Source organism: Pogonomyrmex barbatus, unplaced genomic scaffold, assembly GCF_055798465.1.
Source record: "Pogonomyrmex barbatus isolate J1 unplaced genomic scaffold, ASM5579846v1 scaffold1, whole genome shotgun sequence".
Lineage (NCBI taxonomy): Eukaryota > Metazoa > Arthropoda > Insecta > Hymenoptera > Formicidae > Pogonomyrmex > Pogonomyrmex barbatus.
Window position 1 is genome coordinate 13,133,755 of NW_028297098.1, and position 22,800 is coordinate 13,156,554.

The 22,800-nt window shown below is 43.6% G+C and overlaps 1 protein-coding gene across 7 annotated transcripts in view; it reads right to left on the bottom strand.

The window, feature by feature from the left end:
- mub (poly(rC)-binding protein mub) overlaps positions 1–22,800 on the bottom strand; it is a 98,235-nt gene that overhangs the window by 29,389 nt on the left and 46,046 nt on the right. For 5 of the 7 annotated variants that reach the window (XM_089079186.1, XM_089079200.1, XM_089079173.1 and 2 more), the window contains exons 2-3: positions 6,751–7,003; positions 247–303 (exon numbers count right to left, since the gene is read on the bottom strand). In XM_089079186.1, the coding sequence (XP_088935312.1) occupies positions 247–303; positions 6,751–6,831 (138 nt within the window). In that variant the 5' untranslated portion in view covers positions 6,832–7,003. Of the gene's footprint in view, positions 1–246; positions 304–6,750; positions 7,004–12,876; positions 13,033–13,916; positions 14,157–22,800 lie in introns of those variants that run through there. The other 2 variants (XM_089079190.1, XM_089079212.1) reach the window with 2 other exon arrangements.

Below are 22,800 nucleotides of genomic sequence, written 5' to 3' on the forward strand. Positions count from 1 at the left end.
TCTGAGAGGTCAAGTTGATATGTATTAGTGAGAGGATGATTAAAGTAGAAAACAAATTTAAATGACATGTAAACGTAATACATCCTTGATGTAGCTGAAACCGATTATAAGGCAAATAGTAATAATTTACATATTTCCACACAGAGTATCATTTTCTCTGATACGTGATGCGATTATACTCTGACTCTGTATTTTCAATTGTCAGAAAGACGTGCTTATGTATCTCAGGAATTGAAAGATTCTTACCTCTTCGCGGAACCTCTTGACGATCTCTCCCTTTTTCCCGATAATGCTACCAACTTCCTGTAATAAAATAAGAATATTGCGTTAGCGTAAGCCGTCGTCTTTCGTAAAATCCTATTATGTACTAAATTCGATAACACAAACGCACGCACGCTTACTCATGCGCCGGATAATGCACGGAAATTGTTGATAAGAAAACTAAATAAAACTATGCTATAACGCGATACTGTGATATCAATTGTTATTACAATATCGTATCATAAATAAAAACATAATTGGTACAACACGATTATGTCTCGTATTATCAATCGATAATGAACGATAATGGCGGAAAATAAATAAATACGCCCGCGTTCGCGGACAGATATTCAATTCACGATTCTGCTAAATATATATCGATACCGTCACATTTTTGATACACCAGTCGATCGGTACGTCACTCATAAAAAAGAAAGTAACCCGCGGGAGGTAAATGACAAAATTGGCACACACATGCCTATATTTAGTATACGTCAAGTAGCTGAGATGGCCGCGCTCAGACTTCGCGTCTACCCTGATACCATCTGACCTCGGATAGTGTCACTGTTAGGCGACCAGCGGATATATTCCTGCGCTCTCTCTAAACTTAGACGACGTCCCCCGGACGAAATGCCAACGTTCCTAGCGACGTTAACGAGTTTCGCGTATATCTCATGCTATCGGTTTATCGTCGTTCCCAGTTCAGGCCCGGATCAAAGTTACAACGTGTATTAGGACAGGGTTCGCTCGCGCGCGCGCGCGCGCGCGCCACCTCAGCACATTTTATCCCCCAAGATCTCGGGTCGCGTGCCAGCTCATGCGCTAAGCGCGAAGTCGCAAACTCGCGAACACGTTCCGCGACGCTGACCCTAATTAGGTTTTACACACTTCCATAGTTTTCGCCGTTTTCGTTCCGCTTACGAACGTTAAGTAAATCAACGACGGCGACGATCGCGAATTCCTATTGACGTGCACGACGTGGCACGCTCGGGCGAGCGTCATCGTCGACGAATTAGACGGTGCACGTTGAGGCAAATATAGCCGGAACAAGAAGACAGCGAGACGATGAGGGAAGAAGGCTTGGCGGCGCGCCAGCCACGAGGGTCGGACGACGATCGGCGAAATCCGCGGGATTGCAAATCCTCGAGAGGGAGAGAGAGGGAGGGAGAGAGAGAGAGAGAGAGAGAGAGAGAGAGAGAGAGAGAGAGAGAGAGAGAGAGAGAGAGAGAGAGAGAGAGAGAGAGAGAGATCATGTCGGATCATGTCGAGCCGTCGTTATCAACCTACCCCCGGGCAGGACGTCACGGACGCCGCTTCCGAGAGCTATGTATAGCCACCGACGCTATACCGGTCAATAGTTTGAGCGCAGCCTACTTTGATGAAATAAGATTAAAAGTTTTCCGATATTGTCCTACTTCTGTAAATATCGCGTCGCCACGAGAGAGGCGCGGAATAAGGTAGATGACGGCGAATAATATATGCTGCTTTGTTCACATGGAATTAAATGAAGGTGGCCATCAAGTACGTTATCTCGATCGCTAATTTTAATTCTAGAAACGCCAATAGAACACGCTCCAAGTGTACAGTAAACAACAAGTGGCAAGCGGCAAAAAGTTTCGAGCATTTTCGAGCCGCGCATTTGTCGCGAAGGTCTACTTCGGGGAAACGAAGACGGCGTGGCAGAAATTGGAGGTCTCTCGAATCGCTCCGCGATTGCAGCCCGGAATGATTTCTTGAGGGCTCGCGAGTATGACCGGTTGGCCAGTGGCCCTGGCCGCCGTCCAAGCCTCGCTGGAGTCCAGGGATTTGTCCCAAAGCCCAAAACAGAATAGACCGGCGGCGAAGAAAGCAAAAGGAGACAGGCACATCCCTTTTCCTGCTCTGTTTGGAGATTATTAATCGTCATCTCTCTCGCGAGACGACTGGATTCATCCCGGTGAAGCTGGAGAGATAGATCGATACTACGTAGTCGAGACGAAAAGAAAATATTGGGATAACACAGGTACGGAGGTAACGACTGAGTAACCTCGAGTTTGAACTCGAGCCAAAAATTTACGCCATAATGGTATCGCGAGATCGAAGACGCGGTAACGGCCATGACATTGTTCGACGAAAAACTAACGAGAACGAGACATCTCTGAATAATAAAAACTGTGAAATCGGCACAGAAATGATTTTCACGCAAGCTCTTTCGAGAGAAAAAATGATTGTAATCGTGGAGCCACAGAATTTTTTTAATGCTTTTATTGGCGATATAATTATCGACCAAAAATATATTTCATTTCTCTAAGTAAAAGTTGGCAAGTCTATTTGGCTGAGTTCCTTCTTTTTTTTTTTTTACTGATTTCATATCGATTTTACGGATCGTGCTTTTGAGGAAGCGGTTTATGAGCCAATCGGAATCGTGCCATCAGAAGGATAATGGAATCGCGATAACTCGCGATGCATCGACCGATTGGCTTTTGGCCCTGGCCAGTGTCCAGTCTGTCCCAGAAGATCACAGTGTGTACTCTACCGGCAGACATAATACCTCCCCGGCCAAAAATGCGGCCAGACGTATTTATTTCGCGCGAAGAAGGCTGCCTGACTCTCCGTTTACCCACTTGCAGAGCTTCCAAAGCGAGTTTTGCAACACGCGCGACCACGGCATTGGCGAGCCGGGTAAAGAGGCGTATAATTAATAAACGTCCGTGAGATGGGCGCATCCGCCATGTCCGAGTTGCAACGTCACCGCAACGACTCGAAGAACGACGATCTGTCAATTTATCGCGCTTAGCTATTGTTATTAAAATGTGACAGAGTACTGTTGGATAAAAAAAAAAAAAAAAAAAAAAAACCAAAAAAAAAGGCAGAAAAATATTACTTTGAATAGTTCCTTAAAGGCGAGTTTACATAAAATATATAATGACTAAATTGCGAAAGAGCTAAGTGAACTTTAAATGTTTAGCGTGGAAGCAACGTCCTGTTGAAATATTAACGAACGTTATTAACTCACGAAGAAAAATAATTATGCGAGATGCCCGTAACCTCCTAATTGGATTAGTCTCGTAATAAATGTACGCGTAATTAGTAAGGTACTGCTCCTCGTCATTAATCTTCAAGCACGAGTTGATTTTCATCCTGCTGTAACTAAATGCAGACACCTCGGGAAAAAAAGAGACGACGTCGACGAGGGGATAAACCCCTGCATATGTGCCGTGACATAGTCGGCATATCACCGTCGAGACGTAAAAAACACGAGAGTATAATGATATTTGCCACATTTTCTGATACCAGGGTACAATATACGGTTCATTTAGACCCGGCGAGAGAATCAGAGCCGGTTGAGGGTTGACAGAGTGTCGGAAAACCCTTAAAAAAAAAAAAAAAAAAAAAAAAAAAAAAAAAAAAAAAAATCAGACTCAGGGAAGGTGCATCGGACGAGAGATCAAACTTCACGTGGGGTTTTAGGCGGCCGAGTATCGAGTGCGAACGTGCGGGAACATGCAATAATTTTCATGTCGCACTTTATCACAAACCCACATACGCGCATGTGCAGACTAGTCGCTTACTTCTCAGCTTTCTAATGTCGGAATTCCTTTCCACAATCCAATTTTACCGCTCACAGAACTCCACCAATGTGGAAAGATATCCTAATGATTCATCGAAACAGATCTCAATTCGATCGGACAAGATCTCGCCTTTAGAGCCTTTAGAATTTAGTTCGACTTGCGTCCCATCGCGCCAATACCCAGAAAGCGTTAACAATTGTAAAACTTGGCAAAAGTACCAGTCGCCAGCGAAAAGATTCGCGCAACGAAAGGGACATCGGCGTCTAGCTAGGCGCAATTAATTACCGGGACGGCGGACATTAATTACTCGTGCTACGACGAGCGGTATTGCACCTCGTGCACGATAATTAATTACAAGCAGAAACGTTCGTGGAACACACAGGTGACATGTTTCCTAGAACGAGGATAAGACCGCGTGCAGACTAAATAAACTTTGACACTTGTCCCGTAAAAAACCAGCGCTCCGCGGAGCAATTTTTCCACAGAAATTCCGTTTCGCGATAATCTCGCGAATTACATAACTGATACACGAATCGAATTACGTGCTATTTTACGGGAAACTTTACTTTCACTCTCGATCCATAAAATAAAGTTTTCAGAGATAAGTTCTCTGAAATCTCCCCCTCCCCCTCTCCTATAACATCTATTTTTTTTTTATGTATATTAGCTCGTAGAAATTCCTAGTTAATCACATATGTGTTTATCAACTGCAATCCTCGATATCGTTTTTTCGAAAGCAGTTTCAAGATTGATTTCACGGACCGGAGGACAGTCCGTAATGGAGTGACAAGTAGGCTAATTACTAAAATCGGATTTTTTTTCGGAAGATAAAGTCTCAGACTAAGCGTGTGCCACGCTTTTGTAGATGTCCACAAAGAGAAGACGTGCTGCAACATGCAGTGCAAAGAGTTGGAGCGCGTGGCGAAAATTGCTTTTACCGATGACCACGAGTGCTCCCTCATGTCATCGTGGAACTAAAACGTTCATGTAATTTTCCTCTCATTCCCCTGCACCTTTACAACGATCGGTCCCTTTTGCCGATCTCTGAGCCAGCCAATCGCGATTGTTAAATAGTATTAAAAAGAATGAAAGAATTATCAGAAAAATCCGATTGATGCCAATTTTACCGGAACAAGTTATGCAATTTCAACAAACAATTTTCAACAAACAAACGATGCTCGCCAATTATATCGGTGAATGGCAATTTTCTTATCGAGTTTTCGCTAGACAGAAATTTAATTCAATCTCATCACGAGAGAATTTGCAGGTTGATAGAAAATCTGCCAGTTATGCGACAGCGCTGCGCACGAGGAATGCAACGTAGTTTACACGAAAAACAACAACCACGGATTCTTGGCAGTGCGTCAAACGCTCGTACGCTTCAGGAGACATTGTCTGCCTCGTGTGCGATCAAACGTGATTCCGACGAGCATCTACGATGACACGCTTTCCTGGTAGGGCCGACGTTTCAGTTTACGTTTCAGTAAGAAAAATAACGTGGCGCACAACGTGGGTAATGGCAAAAGGACCTTTTCGAGTCGTCTCGACAGCGACATTATCTCTCAGCCGAGGCGTTTACTTAATCCTCGAACGCGGTTTGTCGCAAACTTATTTCCGTGATAATGACTCTGATGTGACAAGTAGGGCTAATAATACCGTAATACTCCGGGATCTTATCTTCAGATCGTTTCCGTTCTTCGTATCGATTCAGGTTTGCGATTGTCGAGCGACGTGTCGACTTGTCGAGAGATCAATTGGATGAAAGAAAAGGCTGCGTTATTCTAGTTTCTTTTACGAGCACGAGCGACGACGCCTCGCTGGTGTAAAATAAGCTTGGCTTTCCCATTCCGATGGGAGAATTATGTTACGTGCCAGAACGCTGCGACCAGCCACAATGTGACGAAAGGCGCGGTCGGCCTCTCGTAAATAATTTGCAATATAATTGTCAAAAGGAGACCACTGTCAAGTGACGGCGAGGACCGTGGGTGACGTGTCTGAGATTTATCCTCGCCATGTCAGCTAGGCAATTGTGTCTTTTTATGTCTCGAAACTCCGGCAAGTGCGTGTTATCGCAGTCCAGACGACCGACGGCAGACGCTTAGATATTTTCGTGATTATTAAGCGCATTAATGTAAGCGCGATAAATTTAAAATAAAATTTAAAATATATCGAGATGTCGGAGTTTTGCGCCGACACGTTCTGCAAAAAAAATAGTTTTAACATGCTTTTAACGTGTACGTATATATATATTTTTTTAAAGCGGTACGCCTCTTGCAAAACCACCAAAAATCAGATGCGCTCAGAATCGGAATACCGACGATAAATGTGATTTATTCTCCGAGCCAACGCGCCTCTGCAAACGGATATCAGTTGATATTCAGTGGGAGGCTGTTTGATACGACGAGATTTTGAATACGCACCACACAGACGTACACATGCGCGTGCAATACGTGCACATGCGAGTTTCCCGTCCTCGATAATGCATTATCTTATTACTTAGTACTATTCGCTCCTCCAATTTTACAGCGAGACACGCGAGTAATAATCTCAAACGTTAATGGTATATATATATATATAAAAAGATATCGTTCATATTTTTAGGTCACCGAATTATGAATGTAAAATATAGTAAAAATATTAGAAATATGTAAAAAGAGGGTTAAAGCACACGATGTAAAAAAAACGCATATTAAAAAGAACATTAAATTCCTTGTGCAATCTCCTATAAAACGCTAAACATTCTGCACTTAGGAAAAAAGAGCGAGAAAGAGAGAAAAAAAGCGCATGCAAAATAAACACAGAGTGAGCAACACTAGAAACGCGCGATAAGCATGCCCGACTAATCGGAAACGTCGGTTTAAACACCGTTTAAATATATGCGTACTCGATTAAATAAACTCGATGAAATTATTTTGCGCGGAGATATATATATGCTTACTTTGCCCTGCATAATCAGACGGATGGTCAGGGTGACCGAGGGATCATCATTCAACACCGGCTTGTTGTCCATGCCGTCCATTGCGTGATTGCGGATCTTGTGGTTTCGATTGGAGACCTTCTCGATGTTCGCGGAGGGGAAGGACGCGGAGGAGGGCAAGGAGGATAGGGGAGAGGTTAGGCGAGTGATTTTGATCGGGGGAGTCTCGGGGGACGTGCTCCTCAAGCGCTCCCAGGTAGTCTCGGTCCTCGTACTGAAATCAGAAAAAAAAAAACATCCGGATTACGAAACCATTATATGCATCTCCGAGTTAGTCTTCTTTTACACTCGCGGGATACGATTTCTGATACTTTGGCGAAAAGAAGCTTTAGGTATTTTAATCAACACTCTTTTGAAGATCCGAGATGCGATCTACCATCAGTCTACAACTAACTTCAATTTTATCATAGTAAATTGACGTTGCTCTGATCATTCGTTCCTTTCGATTTCAGAATTAAAGAATGCAATCAATCCTTTTTTTTTTTTTTCCCCCGTAATCGTAATCAGTATGTGCATAATATCGATCGCGAATGAATGCGCTATAATACGCGATATAAACCGATAAAATTTCTAAGTTTCATTTATGCCGCACGAGAGATTATCGTGGTGGAATTTATTTATCGGGGCGTTGAATTCACACAGAAATAAATGGTTTGGAGTGAACTTCGAAATTAGCATAACAATAGCGCGCGATCAAGCTGCCTGACGAGAAGCTGCGATTCCTGAATGCAGTACGCCACTGTATTACTGTAACTTAGTAGTGAGTCCATTTGAAAATTACAGAACTATACTGCGAATTTCTATAATTTCACAAAATATTCGTTTTATGCGCGAAGCATCGTATCCTTCATATTTCATTATTATTGCTCGCGTTCGACAAATGATTGATCCGCATTATTCGGCCTTGTTTCAAACTGATTCTCAAATTTTCTCAAATTTTCTCATTGCCTTTAAAATCATCCAACATTGTGAAATATGAAGGGCATAAGGACTGTAACGCTTCCTTGACGTTTCCATTCCTTCCGAGACACAATAAAATATGAATGTCATTCGTAACGCTCGTGGCAGAATCGAGCGAGATAAATATCAATTTCTCGGTTCACAGTCAATCTCATTTTGGCGTGATGCACTTTCACTCGCCGAAACAATCAACGAAAATAAAATTTACCGTCTAAGCACACAAGAAGAAGGAAGCAACGCGCCTGACGATTCTTCACGCAGCGCAACGCGACAGGTTTTCGATCTTTTACGTTACATTAGCGAACACAGTGTAAGGAAAAAAAAAAAAATTTCCGTGACATTATGTAAAAGCATACACACGCTCGCAACGAATGAATTATTTAATCATATATTCCATACCGAGAGAATGCTGTTATGGAGGAGCCGATTGAATAAGATAAAATATATACGGTAAAAAAAATACAGAAATTTCGAAAAAAAAAAAAAATCTAAACTCTTATGCACATCGCGAGGAGAGAACAAGACGTCCGAGAAACAAGGCGCTTTGAAGGAATAGAGAAACAAAAATATTCGCGAATTATCGAGCGGTACATTCCGCAACATTATTCCTCAACACCGGCCAACCTTAATTACGACTACCGTCGGTTGTCGGGCCGATCGATAGGCTGCTGGAAACCTGGTCAAAGAGAGAAGTTCTCCCGAGATATTCTGTTCTTTCCCTCTCTAAAGGAAGGAGGTCTAACACCGCGCCCCTCCGTACCCCATCACTTCAATGGGGGGCCCCTACAAGCGAGACAGGTTTGCTCGGTCAGTCCGTTACGAGCTACGCAGAACGCGTTTCTGGTTGTGCACATTTATTTCTCGCACGCACGCACGCACGCACGCACGCACGCACGCACGCACGCACGCACGCACGCACGCACGCACGCACGCACGCACGCACGCACGCACGCACGCACGCACGCACGCACGCACGCACGCACGCACGCACGCACGCACGCACGCACGCACGAAAACCGGCGAACTTCGCCGCTGCAGAAGAAAATTATTAGCGTTAACATTTTCCGTTACCGGTCGGTGAAAAGTAGGGAAGGCGGGCTTAAGCCCGTATAAAAATTTATTAAACGTAAATAATAAAAATCCACAATTTCTCCTTTAACAGAATTTTGTACAACAGGCTCCGTTTGAATTTTTAAACTGTGTAAAGTATAAAATTATATTTAGGAGGTAACTTTTCATAGCAAATCTTAAATATATTCCCTCCCCAAGGAAAATCATACGTGGACTCCCCCATGGACTCTCTTGAATCTCGCGCGAACATTGATTCTAGACTCACTCGAGTGTTTGCCGACTGGCGAGCTTGTATAAAGTACGGTACAAAACGGAGGACTTAACATCTCTCGGATGGAGAGCCCCGACTTGTTTTCTAGGCTGCGTACGTTTATCGCGTTTCATGGACAGCTTTGTCCAAAAGTTTACGTGGTTCACTTCGGTTCTAAGCGGAAGTTTCCAAGCGACGACTCTCGGCTTGGAAACTTGCGTCTCCTCTAATATATTAGTTTTACATCCGCAAGTGCAACGAGATTTCCAGGATTTTTCAACCCAATTACGTTGGTTCTGCATATACGAATCCTCGAAAGACATTCGTCCGCGAAGGAAGCTCCTTTATTTCAAATTAATCTTAGACTTCGTGCAATCCTTAGTTTTTTCGCGAGAATCGTCAAAATATTTTAAATAAAGTAGAGAATTAATAAAAAATTATTAACGCAGAGTACCAAATTTAATCGCTTCGTGTCAATAAAATCAATTTATTTCTAGCATCTATTATTCGGTCATTAGTTAACCTTTCCTTGATCTCAACACTCAACTACAGAATATTTTATTTGATTAAGGCCCGATTGCACAAACGTTAATTTGGTTTTAAGTAAGACTTAAATATACTGTTAAATATCTGTATATCTGTTTTTATTTATTTAGAAAGAGAGATAACGACAGATACGTTTAAGTCTCGCTTAAAGTCAAAATAACGTGCAATCGAGCCTTAGGGATCACAGATGGGTTCGTCGAGTGAAAAAAATGCGAACGTTTATCGATGCAAGAGTTTGGAAAACGGAGTACATTACCCTTCTAAGTATCTCTCTAATCGGCCACGCCGTCGTTTCGCTCCGCTGCGGCTCGCGATGCAATTGGACTGTGGAATTTAATCCGCGATCCGCGTTCCGTTATGCGTGCGTTTAACACAAGTGGAATTTCAACGACAATTTCGCCGAGAGGCCAATCACACGGGCGTGGAGATAATTGTCGTTGCCCGACGCGCTTCTTTTCCGCGCTTCTTATCAGGACCTCCGGATCACGATGAAGATCACGGGTCGTTGCACGCACAATTGCGAAATGGCCCCCGCGAACGAGTGGGGATCCAGAGATCTATCCGCAATTTACTTGATCTCGTAAACTGCCGTCCCGCGACGTGCCGTATCCGTAGTCCGTAAGTTCCTCAATTTTCCCCGAGCGAGTTCCCCGCGCTCGTTGCAAGCGAGATACGTGAAATGAATGGAGAGCGAAATTGCCGTTCGACGGCGATTTTCGCACACTCGCGCGAATGAAAATACCAATAATATCGGCGTCGCGACAATGAAAATCTCGCGAGATGAGAAACGCGCGACGCGAAACCTCCTCGACGAGGCGAGGCGAGGCGAGGCGAGGCGAGGCGAGGCGAGGCGAGGCGAGGCGAGGCGAGGCGAGGCGAGGCGAGGCGAGGCGAGGCGAGGCGAGGCGAGGCGAGGCGAGGCGAGGCGAGGCGAGGCGAGGCGAGACGAGGCGAGGCGAGGCGATACGATCCCCGGGAGAGATAAGCGAGTTTTTTATGTAACTCATAAACCGGCTCTTAGATTATCGGGAGTCTCCTATCGCAAACACGGCGCGAAGTACCGCGCCGTTTTCGACTCGTCAATCTACGATGAAACGGGCGATTTAAATACGATTTATCTAATCTCTCGGGTTCTTAACGCGCGGAATTCGTATCGCTCGAGTCCCGGATTCGGATTGAAACGGTTCCATCACCCGGCTCTCCGAATTCTCGGACAAACAAAAATCCTCTCAACTTCAAACACGGCGGCAGCTACGCGCTCAGATGTTCCGCCCGTCGAAATAAATGTAAAAAGTCTAGCGGTATAAAAGCGACGAACTTCTCGGTTTTTAAAACTCGCACGAGATCGCCTGCAAGATCGGCCGATCGCAGCTGCGAAGGGGCCAAGAGAGCAGGATTCAGTTACTGAAACACGCACGATTCACTGGTAGCCGACCATATTGTCACTTGATGCAACGCCAGACGGCACGAAACTTCCACGTACCGTCGCGTTTTAATAAAATATTTAAATTGCACCGGCGATATCGAGAGCGCGTCTTTTTCCTCGTGTTTTACGCTCCAGCAATCGCACTCCAAAAGCCGCGACGAATGGAGAAAACAGAATTCGAATTTGTTTATTCAACCATCAGCGTAAACTGATAATTGCTCACGGTTAATTTACTTCAGATACACATGCAGAATTTATTTTTCATAAATGAGACATCTCTCGGCATGTTGTATTTTATATGAGGAAAAAAGAAGCTCTTCGTATTCCGTGATGTTAAAAGAAGATGAAGAAATACGCATTTTGAGGATTACGTAACAAATAAAATATTACATAAATCCTGCAATCCCTTCCTTTCCTTTGCTGTTATTTTCCCAGAACGTTCTAAGTGTACTCGCGTGTTTCATACATGAAACGTCCTATACATCTCGGGTCCTTTGAACGTATACTGACTATTAATACACGCGGGATTGTAAATGCCTCGAGTCTGTGTCAGACGACAAATTGGAGGACTGAAGATTCGACCAATCAGAAAAGAGGATTATGATCCTTAATTTTAATCCAGATTATCTAATTAGTCGAATTCTAATCCTCAATCTCTCCAATTCGTGGTCTGATATAGGCTTTGCATATAAAGTCGCACCCATACGTAGCATATTCGAGACGTGTGTTTCCTATCTAAATTCACGCATCAACGATTGATTGGTTATTCGAGAATCATTACTATTACTGTTAAATAATTAATCATATTAACATTATTATTTGTCAAACATTAGTGGTATATCAAACTATCACTTTCCAACTACTTTGAAATACAGTTGCCGTTTCTAAAGTAACCAACCGCGATGATGCGCGAATATTTAGGAAAGGCATGCGCCCCAAATATGCTCCAACGTGCATGCAAATTCATGTGTGTTACGAACTCCCCGGGGGGTACAACATATTCGCATCACTCGGGGAATACCGAATTCACGAGAATGTGAGGATCGCGGCTAAATACCGCTTTTTCGCTTTTTTTCTTCCGTATCGCGATTTAGCGAATGTCCCGGAGATAAGCGTCATTAATCGTTCATCGCCGTTCAAAGTCCTCCGCGTTCGTTACTGCGTCGTCTCGTCGTCTCCTTCAACGAATCGCGATGATCCGCCGGAAGATCGTCGGAGCGACGCGAAAAGCGATCCTTCCTCCGGATCGGATGTGCGAGGCGGATAAGAGAAACACGCGGCATTGTTCGCATCCTGAGGAGCGTGCGGCGCGGTATCGAGCGTGGAAAAAGGCACGCAGATGCATGCGAGAGTCGTCGACCAGAAGCGGTACAGTCGCGACAGAAAGCTAAGGCCGGTTATAGAACGGCCCGTTTTATCTTCTCCTTCCCTCCTTCTAGGATGATGCCCGATCGGCGACGGCGGCTGCCAGTTGCACCGATTAATCCCGTTTGAATTCTCTCTCTCTCTCTCTTTTTTCTTCTTCTGTCCTTCTCTCTTTCTCTCTCACCCTTTCTTTCTCCTTTCTCTGCTCCTGCTAAAGAAGAGACGCAACGGGTCCCAAATCTTGCCCCGCTCCGATTCGGCGAGGAGGGAGGAAAAAAAAAATCAAACGACACGACGCGGGACTCGAGACATTTACGGATCGCATTATCCCAAGATTTAAATCGAAACGTCGATAGACCCGGCTCCTCTCGGGGATACCGGTTACATCAGCATCGTTTAACTCGATTCTTTCGTTCGTCGTTCGTATTACAGATGGTGGTGTAGTCGCGTGAGAGCGATAATCACTAACCGCAAGGAGGTTGGGTTAGCCGAAAATCGCGCGATGCATCCGGCGGCAGGTGCTGGGGTTCGGCGACGACATCGGTTAGCGTCGAGGCGACCGCATCTTCCCCCTCCCGCTCGTCCTCCTCCGGATACGATACGAGATTGCGATCGCGACGAAGGGGAGAACAACGAGAGGCGGGTGCTGCCGGCGCGGCGATTAAATCCGGATCGTCGGTGCAGCTGAGTGCAACTAAGGCTTCAACCGGGAGCCGATCGTTCGATCTGGCAGCGCCCGCCGTTCTCGCCGCCTCATATCGACTCGGCGCGCTCCACGGCCGACGACTACGAGCGCCCTAAGAGACACGAGCCATCGCTCGTTCGACGTGCGAGAGCACACGAGACGGAGCTATTGCACGCCGCGTCGATACTCGCTCGCGCGATCCGGCGCATCTCGCCGGAGATGAGATTATTATTATTTTTTCAACACACGCATGCCGTGGTAGAACGTCGTGTTCCTTTAACTCGATCAACGAGAAGGAGCAAGAAAGAATAAAAAGAGAGAAAGAAAGAGAAAGAAAGAGAGAGAGAGAGAGAGGGGGGAGAGAGAGAGAGAGATGAAGCGAATGCGTTGTATTGTAGGTTTTTCAAGCGGGAGTTGCTCCCTTTGCAATATAACCATGTGCTTCTTTTTCTTCTTTTTTATGTTTCCCTTCGTTCCTCCGTCGCGATCCTCGGAGATTCAGCACGTAAAACGCGTATGTCCGGTTCGCGGCTAATATCGGAACCGAGGACACGCCGGCATGTCCGGTATGATGGCGCACGAAACGGCTTTCCGTCGCCGAGAGCGTCCTCCTCTTTCTCCACCACCTCCGTCTTCTCCATCGCCATCGCCGTCGTTATCGTCGTCATCGTCGTCATCGTCGTCGCTGTCGTCAACGTCGCTCGTTGTCTACGTAGAAGTAATCGCTCACGGTCGCGTTGCCCTTTCGCGATCGGGGCGCGCGGGGCGCGGTCGTGTAACGCGCGGGGGGGAGAAACGCATGAGAATTATTCCTAATGATTTACCTAAAATGCACACTATTCAGTCATCAGGGGGAGGTACAGGCGGCCTCCTCATCGATGCACACTGCACTGAGCACGCGGAAGCGCGGGGGGAGAGAGGGGTGCGCAGCGAAGAGAGGAAGAGAAAAAACACTACACTACGCGGCACTGCGAAACTGCACCACCTCGGCGGAACGCGGTCCTCGTTCTTTCTGCCTCCGGCCAGCCCACCGCTCGCTTCCGACGATGCGCAGCGCTACCGTGCGTCGCGTCGCATCGCGCTACGTCGTTGTGCCGCGCAAGTGGCGCCGCCGCGCGTTTACGCGCATGCGCGCGCCGGTCGCGTCGACGGCCAAACGGCGGGATGTTCAAACGGTACGTGCGACAATATACGAATCGAGTTGCGGGAAAACGTGCGTTCTATCCGCAACGTGGAAATATTCTCTTTCCTCGGGGATTCGAGGGTAATCCGCCGTGAGAAACTTGAAGGGAAACTGTTTAGGGATTAAGTCGAGATTGAGAAACAAAAATAATTTTTTTCCGCAAAAGAACCTTCAAGAAGAATACAGTTTTTTATTCTAGATTCGTTGCATAATTTATGTCAGTAAGATTAAATAATTATTGAAATATATATTACTTGTTTTTAATATAGATTTATATTAACTTATAACAATTTTTTAATAACAATATTTCCATTAACGAGATTAATATTATTCTTAAGAAGAGATTTCGATTCTCTCTTTCTCTCTCTCTCTCTCTCTCTCTCTCTCTCTCTCTCTCAATAAATTATTAAAAGATACAATTATTTAAATCATATCACAAATTTCTTACAAATGTGTAAATATTGAGAAATATATATCTTCAGAAATTTCCATAAATTTACCTTTATAAAATTCACAATTAACGATGAGTCACTGCATGATAATTTGCATATAGTTAACAAGATCAAAAGAAGAAAGCGCATACTACTTCATTATTAAAAATATAAAAACATTTTTAACTAATATTTTAATATAAATGCATTTTATTCTACTCAATCTAATTATCGCTCTGTCTGATATTTCACGTTACATCTAATAGTGAATTATCTCGCGTGCCCCAAACAATTCAGTCAAACGCATTGTGCGCCGCTAATTGTTTCGTATGCCCACGCCACGTTACCCACGAATGGATCTAACTGACGTCCAACGAAAACTCGATTACCACGTTTTCCAACTCGTTCTCTTTGGTAATTCAACTTTCCTCCGGACTTGAAGGACGGTCGGTTAAATAGGTCGTTCGCCGAAGGCATAAAAGTGAACGTTATCGAATCAAACTTAATAATGAAAGGGAGAATAAGTCACAGAGCGACATACCATCCGAAACAACGCGTACAATCTCGAAACAACTGAACAGATTTTTTTTCTTTTATCGACGAATCGCACAAAATATTTTCGATATATACATAATAGCAAACATAGGAATGCTTTAAAATGTGAAAACAATATTTTTCTTTATATTGTTCGCAGATACTGAAGAATGAAATTGTCCAAAGCGAAAGGAAAAAAAAAACGATTTTATTTTAAACAAATTGTTCTGTTTGAAACGCGGCCCAATAACGATAAAAAAAAAGAATTTTCATTTTAGGTAAAAACGCTTTTTGCTTTTATTTCGGCCGAATTTGCACCCCTGCTGCAAGTAAAATGTTTTTGTTGCAAGCCAAATCGCTCTCGCCTGTGCTTCAAACAAAGCGATTTTACTTAAAACTAAAACCTTTCCTAATTTAGCTCGTTTCGCGCGTGCTTAAAAAAGCAGACGTGTGATCTTTCAACACGTCTCATGCATCTGCATAAACATGCGTCAAGGGTCAAGGGGTCACGGAAGATGGGATACGCTAATCTAGTGTTAGTAACTGCAATTTACATCATTTATCTGAAAAGAAAATCATCTCCCTTTTTTTTCATGAGAAATTATGATGCAAGCGGCTCCTCTTTCTCTTCTTTCTAGCTCTCGAACGGTCATTATGATTTACAATGGTACCATAGATACTAATGCGACCAGAAATTTAATTATCATTTTAAACGACGCGGGAAGCAATTATCGGAAATTAGTTTGCGATCGCGAATAGAACCTTGTTAGAGAATGGCAGTAACCACTATTACTTCAATGTCGCTATGAAAGAGCGAGCTCATTAGAATCCCTTTTTCATGATTACTTAGGTGAACATGCACATTTCCGTTTTTCCAATGCGACTCAAATAAAACTCACGGAAATGTCTGAAGGTCGTCTCAAAATCATCGAGTAATTTTCCAGGTCTTTGCTGGAATTAGAAAAATCTTAATGAAATCGTCGAGAATAATTTATTGTAACATTCGTTTAATGTTAAATTGTCTTGTAGTCAGTGACTAAGTTCTATTTACTAACAGCACTTAATACCTAAGTAACGTAATTGAACGTCTAATAAAAGAATGCACATTAAATAAAAATGAAAATTATATGGTATGTATATGTGTTTATGGTCTATTTGATATTTTAATTAATTTCAAATGTACACAGTACGTAAAATGTAAATAAACTTGTTCGCTTAACTGTCTGTAAATTAGATTTAAAATTTTTTATATTAATAACGATAACAAATTGTATAACCAATATCGATCAATTATCTTTAATAGATGCAGATTGTTGTCTTTTTTTTTCTTAAGGAATATGTCTCTGAAGCAGAATTAAAAATTTTCCATTTAATGCCAAAGGGAAGGGAGGACGTGTGTCTGTGTTAAAAGGCGTTATATGAAATGTTTGCTTTATTGACAAATTTTGAATAAATACGCGCCGTTTGTATATTCCCCTCAAATTCCGCACGGAAACATACATCATAAAAAAGCAGCAATCTGTTTTTACTCGATATGAACGATCAATATTGCACGGTTAATCGAGAACATCCCGTGTGCAAATATTAATATAGATATAAATCAATGCACGCACGCGCACGCTGTAATAGATATATGTATATGAGGGACGAATGAAATAGTATTCAGCAAAGTGGAAAGAGATGCTATTGTTAACAATCTAGGCCAATTATGGCGTAATCTCGAATCCTTTGATTGCGCCGATTCGCGCAAAAACAAAAAACTCGATAGATCGAAGCAAGCAACTATCCGCATACTTCGGCGAACCAGAGGAGAAATAATTACTCGTGCAACGATTCTAGATTGACTAGAGAGTGCGATTTCGTTTTGTTAATTGGCCAAAGCTAAAGGGCATGATGACGCACTAATGAAGATCCCGCCCCCCCCCCCCCCCAAGAACGTCGTTTGCATCGACAAAGTTCTCTTCGCAAATGTTTACATAATCGGCGGAATAGGACCACGTAAGCGACGGCATGAATAATTTATTTTATTACTGGTGAGCGATTCAAAGTAACGCTCGTAAATGTAAGTGCGTCATAAAAGCGAAGAAGCAACTCAAGTGGCGCCGATGCAGGCGAGATTGCTCATGAAAACCGAATTGTTAGATTTTCCTGTGTATGGGAATATATTATGCTGTTTCCAAATCGGCCCTCGTCCCGCATCAGCGCGGACCAAATCAAATATCGAAGGGAAAGAGGGAACTATGAAATGCGGTTTTTATTATGCGGTCTTATTCGAAATCTTTCCTCGAACTGAATATTAATCGCGACGTCATCAGTTGTCGTTGCGAGTTATTTCAAATAGTGAGATTAGATTGCTTTCTTAATTCTGCGCTACTAATATAATTCAAGGGGATATGCGATAAAAGCTTAAAAAAGAGATTTTTTGAAATTTTCTTTTTAAAGAAGTATAAATCTTAGAAAAAAATATTAAAATTAGTACATCTATTGGGTAGACTTTGAAGATACTTTAAGAATTTTTGTATGTGAAATATATGTGTGTATAAATATCTGTGTAAGTGAGGATGTTGCATAGAATTACAAACCCCTATGAAAAACATGGTCCATCGGTGGCATAAGAATCCAAGTTATAATTATTGGAAATGAAAAAATTTTTTTAAATTTCAAAACTGTATGAGTGTTTTAGTTAAACGTATGAATTTTTTAAAGTAATTTTTTTTACAAAATGACGACGTTTTTAGAAAGAAAGTTCAAAATCATTTGACATCTTTCAACATCTTGAAAAATAAAAAAAAATGTGTACATTGAACTGAAACATTCATTTGTGAAGTTACTCTTGAAATTTAAAGCCAATCGGTTGAAAATTGTTTTGGTTATAAAACAATTGGAAAAAAGTAATTTCGAGAAAAACGTTAAAACTTCAATATCGATTATTTATTAATGAAATTTACTAGCTCACCACAATGAATTCATTTTTGATGAAATAAACACAATGACATAGTCAAGGGAATTTTTTTGTCTAAACATATGGAATTGAGCAGAGCTTAAGTTAGGCTAAAGATCGTTTTAGGGCGCTTCCACTATAGTTTATACAACTCAAGAAATACTTTACAAGTTATTAAAATCTTTTAAAAGTATATTTCTAAGCATATCAATTTTTCGAAAAATGTAAAAAAAGTCAGTTTTTTGAAAATGTTATTGTACCGTACGTCCTTAGTTCAAACAATATTTTTCATGGAAATTATAAAATATAAAATATAAATTATAAAAAAATTATAAAAATTATAAAACATTTGTTCAAGCGCAACGATTTATTTAATATTTTTCTTTTCCAGTTCTTTTCTCGTTCCTTTTTTCCTCTTTTCCCTTGTCTCGCGCTTTCGCAGTCTCTGCTCCATCCATTACGCAATTAAGCTCCTTGGAGGATTACGGAATTGGATAGGTGACTTAAGGAAACTTGCCAATGTTATAGTGGACATCGTATTTCTGTCAGGAAAGGTCGTCGTCGTGGGTGATCAAATGCCTAATGGAGTTTTCTACGATCGAGCGAGGGTGAAAGTATCGCGTCGGCGACGTTATTGGGTTTTGAGTTTCACCCGAAGAGATTCTGCCGTTAGACGCTTGAAGCGCCCATCTAACGCGCGTAGCGCCTCTCGCGGGGAATTTACTTAAAATACACGTAAACTAAGTTCGCATCCGAATTCGCGGAACCGCACGGCGACCGCACCGAAAGAAGATCTCGTCAGTTTAAACTCGATTAAATTTCGCACGCCGATACTCAGGACGAAATTATTGTCTCCCACGCCTTGTCTGTCCCCATTTCCCTGTCACTAATCCACGTCGCTTACAGACTCGAGTATTTTTAATGGAATTCTCCACGGAAGAAGGCGATCGTCGATGCTCGTAACGTCTCTCGCAAAATATCGCTTGTAATTTGCCTTGCAAAATGTTTATATTGGGGATTAGGTGTCAACGACAAGCGTTGCAAGAGTTATGAGCGAGATCATGATGCAACGTTGGTGGATGGAGATGACGCCTTCGGCCTCGTGGTTGAAGACGTGGCTGAAGGAGATTTTAGGGTTGACGGAAATGAGGCTGGTGTCGCGATAAGATCTCGACGTGAGCGTAGTTCGATGGTAATTCCTCTGCCATAAAAATGTACGAACGCGATGTCGGGGTAAGCCGCGCTGTTATTGAAGTCCTTTATGTACGGTCGTTGAAACTCTCTGGATACTAGATTGTAAATAAATTCCCAGGGTAAATAAATTTCCAGCGCACCTTTTTCTCTTAAAAAACAATCTCCTCTCTTATATACATCGTGAATATATTTCGTAATTTTTTTCCTTGGCATAAGAAATTAAAGTGAAAACTAAAATCCATCTCCTTTATTGTTGTAACCTCGAATCACGAGATTTACGATCTGTTTGGCATTTGAATCGTTATGACGTCAATAAAATAAAGACTAAGTTAAAAGTTTTTATCGAACGATACGCAAGATAAATTTAAAGATTAAATAGTTAATCGTCAAATGTGTATTCTCAGCGAGAATATACCCGCTGAAAATATCCGGCAACTAATTTGCGGGAGTCTTGAAGATTCACTTGTCGATACGCATGAGAAGCACAGCCGCAAAACGGCAGTCAGTTGTTTTGTTTCCATTCGTGCGATTAATCGCAATGGCGCGGTGGTACCGCGTTGGACACGCACGGAGGGAAGAGAGGACAACTATGAGGTCTCTTTCATTGCGAATCTATTGTCCTTTGCTTCCCGCTCTTTCGCCTTTCTTGTCTCCATTCTCCTCTCATTCTATTTTGTTTCGTTCTTGCTCCCTCTCCTCTCTAGTTTCGGTGTACGTTCGCCAGGCTTGTTCCACCCTCTGTTACCTTGACCAGGCAGAGAGCTGGGGCAACGGGCTTGTTTAACCAAGCCTCATTCGAGCGAACCTTTCGCGATGTCACCTCGATTCATCCTTGACCACAAGTGCTTTTAATGAATTTTACTGTCCAGTTAACCGAGCTAATGGCCGCGCGGCTATCGTTATATAATCGTGCTTTAATCCCCAGAAGGATTAAAACCGATAAACCGTCCATGGGAACACTACTTATGTTATTAACGCGTAATAAAGCACGTCCGTAGAAGCACTCGATAGTTTTTGATTTCGACGACGCCATAATTTCATGCCCGGTTATCGTCGGATCCTTCTGGATTATCCGGGATAGGTAATCTAACATCTCGCTTTTAGAGGCCCGCCGTGCTCTCTCGCATGAACGAGCAGATCCATAATTGGACGAAACCCATTGCCTGGATATGATGGATCCTGCGGGTTCTGGTCCGGCGATTATTAATATCGCGGTCACCGAAATTGATTCGTTACCGGGAGCCAATGACGTCGTCATACAAAACAATCGCGTCTGCTTTTCTGTGCACCTGCCTGCTAGACGAGCAAATTTTTTTTTACATCATAATCATTGCAAATTGATTCTAGATGCGGGATTAATTTTAGGATGTCTTATTGGAGAAGCAAGAAGGGATATATTGATTCTGAGACAAAATGATAATTGGGATTTAGTGTTTTGCGTTATCGATTAAAATTGTCAAAATTGATTTAACGATATGCGTGATGTGGTCCGACATTAAATTTCATCATTCGGACCGAACGATTCCCCGAAATGAATCGCTGTTCGGGAAACCACGACGGAGTCAAGCACTATCCATTCGAAACGAAGCATAAAATTGTTCACGGTCTGTCGTTGTTTGTCAACGATTTGGTAATTGCGGAAATCCAATTCGCCCCATTAAGCGTCTCCTATGCATATGCATACCGAATGCGGCGGAATACAACGTGGCTACTCGCATACAGATGGGGGTGGCGAAGATACCTCCCTCTTAATAGAATAATTAAAAAAAAGAAAGTCAGTTTGTTGAGCAACAGTTGAAGAAAATGGAAAAAGTAAATTTAAAGGTGCGAATCTCAAAATGTGCAAAATGTGCACAATCTGCTTTATAAAGACTTCGAGCGTTTAAGTTACATCTCCGAAATGTGTACGACCCCCTTGCACCTCATCTTTCCACCTTGTAATCCCCTTCTCGCTCGCATCTGGCCCCCTCGCGAGAAATAATTAAAACGGCGTTTATTCCCGTTGTGCCGCCCCATCGTTCGGGACGATAATTGACATCGGCTGTTATCGCCGCGTTAACGTCGTCGAAAGTTCACCTCAGAGATGAAAGTTTGCGGGATAATTCGCCGCGGCGTGCTGCATTTAATTGCAAATTTTCCTTAGTTAGCCAAACGCGCGCGTTGTCTGCCAGCTGCAATCTTGCGAGATTCGATCAAGAAACATAATTTGCACACTACACAAATATGATGAGAAAAGAGAGAGGGCGGCGAGGAGGGGAGGGGGAGGGGGAGAGGGGGAGAGCAAACTTTCTCTTTGCTGGAACAACTTATAATTTACGCTCCCGGTGTTATATCGAAAAACATTCCGACAACAGGGGGCGGACGAGGGGATCGGATGTGGACGGATCTCGATAAAATATTATAGTTACGATCAATAGCCTCGATGTCAGATCGACGGGATGTGCCGGAACGTGGAAAAGCTCGAAAATACCCCGCTAACGGGGCGGATGTAGAGGAGGAACGGGGAACACTGCGGGACCCCGCAGACATAATATAACGGCGGCGGATGTTTCGGAGGGAAGAGGGTGGACGGGGGGAATGAAGAGGAGATTCCGCGCGTCTCCACGCGTTGAATCCAGACGTGGCGTTCGATGGCGGATTAAACTGACAGCCGGAATGGCATTAGCGGATACGTCGTTATTCAGGCTCAGCGGTACTTACGTCTCGTCATTACCGCCGCGGGAATCTCGTAACCGAGAACGAGGGGGTGGGAAGGGGTGGGACGCGGGGGCGCGGACGCGAGGACGAGAGGAACGCGGCGGGGCGGACGAGGGCTGAACCGCGCGGCGCGATTGAATAGCCCGGCGACAATCGAGTCTGTCACAACGTCGCCTGGGAAATTGTGACAATGTAATAAGATTAATAAGTGATAAGGGAGCTGTCCGTGTCGCGCCGGGGTTCATTGTCGTGCATCGGGCATTGAGGACATACTTCGACGGGCACAATCGCCTCCCCGTGTTTGCCGAAAGTTAAGACGTAAGTAATGAAATTTGACTCGCGAAGAGTTGTGCATTGTACCCCTCCCCTTTCACGCGCGCGCGCGCGCGTGTGTGTGTGTGTGTGTGTGTATATATGTGTACATACGAGCTGATATTCTCGGCGCGCGATACGTGACGCATGACGAATTTGCGCTCGTCTTCGTGGAAATTACGCGATAGGGAAAGGACGCGACGAGGAAACGTCGGTTTGTTTCGCCCGTATCTCTTCCGTACCACACCGTGTTTTCCCATTTCTTTTCTCACCGACGCTCCCGTAAATGCCATCGGCGCGCTACGGCGAGATCATATTTCACTCCCCCGCGGAGGCTGCGAAGCGGCGCACTTTCCGATGAATTCCAATCCAATACACCCGCGATACGCGACACGCGGAATGCTCGCTCTTGCATA